Source organism: Mandrillus leucophaeus, unplaced genomic scaffold (assembly GCF_000951045.1).
Source record: "Mandrillus leucophaeus isolate KB7577 unplaced genomic scaffold, Mleu.le_1.0 Scaffold759, whole genome shotgun sequence".
NCBI lineage: Eukaryota > Metazoa > Chordata > Mammalia > Primates > Cercopithecidae > Mandrillus > Mandrillus leucophaeus.
Genome location: NW_012108241.1, coordinates 173549 through 177346, shown reverse-complemented (window position 1 = coordinate 177346; position 3798 = coordinate 173549). Strand labels below are relative to the sequence as shown.

At 37.0% G+C, this 3798-nt stretch overlaps 1 protein-coding gene across 1 annotated transcript in view; it reads left to right on the top strand.

Annotated features, from left to right (window-relative positions):
• THSD7B (thrombospondin, type I, domain containing 7B) overlaps positions 1-3798 on the top strand; it is a 649627-nt gene that overhangs the window by 625895 nt on the left and 19934 nt on the right. The window contains exons 22-24 of the mRNA XM_011966357.1: positions 1536-1695; positions 2843-3016; positions 3112-3207. Of these exons, the coding sequence (XP_011821747.1) occupies positions 1536-1695; positions 2843-3016; positions 3112-3207 (430 nt within the window). The remainder of the gene's footprint in view (positions 1-1535; positions 1696-2842; positions 3017-3111; positions 3208-3798) is intronic.

Below are 3798 nucleotides of genomic sequence, written 5' to 3'. Positions count from 1 at the left end.
TTTTTTTTTTTTTTTTAATGGACATCTCTGTCTTTTTGTGGAAGGACTAGCTATTAATTCTAGGCTTGTCTGTGTGGCTTGTTGTGGTTTTTATTGGATTTTTTTAGTAACTCTTTGTAATTTAACTGTTGGTTTTCTTTCTTTTTTTCTGCTGCTAAGTTCTGGCCTTCTTTTCAGCACTAGATAGCATCCTGAGCGTAGGTTTGCCTTGCTTCAGTAAACAATTAGTGTGCTGCCTATCCTGAATAGGGGAGGCCCCCAAGGGGATATCCCAATAGTGTGAGAAGGCTGGGTAGGGGTTCGTGCCTAGGGGACCTGTGAAACCAACCTCCTACAGTATGGTGCTGCTGAAGAGCCATTTTGACTTGGTATCTCCTTTGGATGAATTACAGAACAGAGTTTTCAGAGCTGGGGATAGTAGTCATCCCTCCCCTTTGTCTCTGGATGTCCTTAGGGATGTTTCTTTCTTCAGGCACTTCCCACGCTTCTGGTGGGTTGAGGCGGAGACAGGCGTCCTGCCAGGATACTGAAGATGGTGGGGAAGCTGGTTGTCTACCTCAATCTCACATTTTGCAGCCCAGAAACCATGAGTAAAAGGGAAAATTTCTGTGCACTTGTTCTGGGAAGATCTGGGGGAGGGCTATTGCAGACATGAAAGTCTGATTCTCTTACCACTTACTGAGTTTTTTCACTTCTCTGTGGTACCACGAACTGTCTTATCCTCATATTTGAGCTCTGAGATATGGCTGATGATAGTCTCAGAATTGAATATTTGTTTTTGGATATCTGTGGGGAGCTGGGGGAAGGGTGAAGCCAGCTTGCTTCTATGCTGACATTTTGGAACTGGAGTCTTCCCTGCCAAAAATATTATAGTAGGAAGCCTTTTATCAGGCAGATGGTTGGGCCAGTTTACCACTAGGAGCCATCCAATTCTAAACTTCTGTTTCTGTGAGACACTGTACAAAATTTTTCTAATTGCCTAGAATATCTAAGTGAGATGGGAATGACATGTCTTCAAGGAACATTATTCAGCATAGAAGGCATGCTGTGAAAACAACTTATTGTGGCAATAGAGAAAAACAATGTTTTATTAGAAACCTCAACCTAATCCATATAAAAAAGTACAGAATTCTATAAAAAAGAAAAACAAGTAAAATAAAAGAAATTTATGCTCTGTAACTTCACATGTTCCCATTGGGGGTGATTACAGATTAGGTCATTTTATCACATACACCTGGACAAATTATGTATTGTTTTTCTTTTTTAGTCAATCTTGGCTGAGTTCCAAAATGAACTGTCATATTCTAAGTACATAGGTTCCATAGCATAAATTTGCATTCCCACTGCAGCTTCTCTATCAGCTCTGGCAGTGTTGCTCAGGGATGCTTTATTGTCAATAATTGAGAGATAGCTCACAAGAGGAGGAAGCTACCAAAATATGCAACTATGGTCTTCTTAGGCAAGAGGTGGCAAGAGCCAAAACTTTGAGATGTAAATTATTTGGGTAATTGTGAAAGTATCCTTTCCTCTCATAGGGTGGAGACTGTGGGGAAGGAGTTCAGATCCGCAGCCTTTCCTGCATGGTCCACAATGGTTCAGTATCTCATGCAGCTGGACGTGTCCAGGATGCACTGTGTGGAGAAATGCCCTTTCAGGACAGCATCCTGAAGCAGCTGTGTTCTGTGCCTTGCCCAGGTATGCAATGCTAGTGACTGGGATTGCCTCCAATGGTGATCTTTTTGTTTATTTTACTAATTTTTTCCTGGAGATGCTCTAACTCATCAAAATTAAATTTTTAAATAACTTTAATTCATTTTTAATTGTGATTATCACTTTGGTATATACCTACTGCTTTGAGGGAGCCAAAGTAGGCAAAAGAAAAAAAAAAAGGCACTGGATTTGGAAACTTAAGAGCTAAGTTAGAATCATATCTCTATCACTTCTTTGTTTTCCTTGGGGTATGTAGTCTAGCCCCTGTGAGCAATGATTTCTTCATCTAGAAACTGTGATGTTAATTCCGTATCTAACAGTACCTAGCACATTGGCCAGCATTAAAAAAATGTTGACTGAATTCTGGGTGATGGCATGGTGGGAACCAGTAAGGCTATGAGTTCATGAAAGCACTCTGTAAATGTGAAGTTCTATATAAATGGGAAGGTCATTATTAGTTACATAAAATGTATCCGTTTATTTTAATCCTAGTAGCACAACGTAGTTTATATGGCGTAAGTTCAAGGTGACAATATATTTTTGTAATACAGTGTATAACATGTATATATGTATGTATAAAATACATGCATATATGTATTACAAACAAAAAATATTTGTGTACATAATTTATATAAAGATATATTTATATAAATTATAAATTATATTTATTGAGTGAGAAAGATGTTTAGGGTATTCAATTAAACATTCTTTGGTCCAAAAGATAGTTCATTTCAGTGACCTACTTATTCTCTTTTATATGGTTTCTATGAACATCCATTTTATGATGTTATTCTGATCTTTGAACACTGAGTTACCATAATTTTTATATCTCTCTTTTAAAAGTTTTATTAACGCTAGCAGATACATAATATTTTCTAGATGTGACTATTACAATTTGAAGCAAAGTAATAACAATCTAGTTTCTGGCAACTTTCTTATTAAACAAGATTAAACTATAAATTACTTCATCATTCCTAGGACATTCTGATTGGAAAATTGATTGATATAGAATGTGTAGTATCTGGAACTGCACGTATCACTGCAAATCTCTGTGTGAGCCCTGCCCATGCAAATGTTGTCCAGTGCCACTTTTCATGCTGTTTTCTCCACCCTGTACTACATGACTGTCCAGGAGACTGCCATTTGACGGAATGGTCAGAGTGGAGCACATGTGAATTAACCTGCATTGATGGAAGAAGCTTTGAGACTGTGGGTCGCCAGTCTAGATCAAGGACATTTATAATTCAGTCTTTTGAGAACCAAGACAGCTGCCCCCAACAGGTTCTAGAAACACGCCCTTGTACAGGTACGAAGAGCACTTTTCAGTTCTTTAGCCTTGATTGATCAATGCTTATTCTAAGTGAGGTGTAATAGAACTGCTATTATCATATTTACTTACAGGAGGCAAATGTTATCACTACACATGGAAAGCAAGTCTTTGGAACAATAATGAACGAACTGTGTGGTGCCAGCGTTCAGATGGCGTTAATGTCACAGGTATTCCTGCCTAAGACTTATGTAGGCACTTCACAAAGACAGCTGAGTGTTGTTATTTGTGAGAAGAATTTGCTTACAAATTATAAGCAAGGCGTGACTTGGGCAGGTAGCTTAGATGAATTTTATTACAAATTTTCATTAGATATTTGCATCTTAGAAAGAAAGCAGTTGAATTTTAAGACCTATAAAAATATCAAACAACTTAAAGAAATAAGCTGAAATACAATAAAATGTCCTTAAATATCATGATCTGAGATAAAGACTGAAAAAGACAGATGCTAGTAAAATTTTAAATCATGTCCCTTCTCAATAAAATGTTTCAAACGATATATCTTAGCATGTGTGTGTGCAGTACTCAACTGATATAAAACATACTCAGAAGTTGAAATTAAAAGGGCTAATAAAGATAAAATTTAAAAATTGAAATATTTTGTATGTTAATGATGCAGAAAGCTTTTATTATTATTATTATTATTATTATAATACTTTAAGTTCTAGTGTACATGTGCATAACGTACAGGTTTGTTACATATGTATACTTGTGCCATGTTGGTGTGCTGCACCCATCAACTCGTCAGCACCCATCAACTC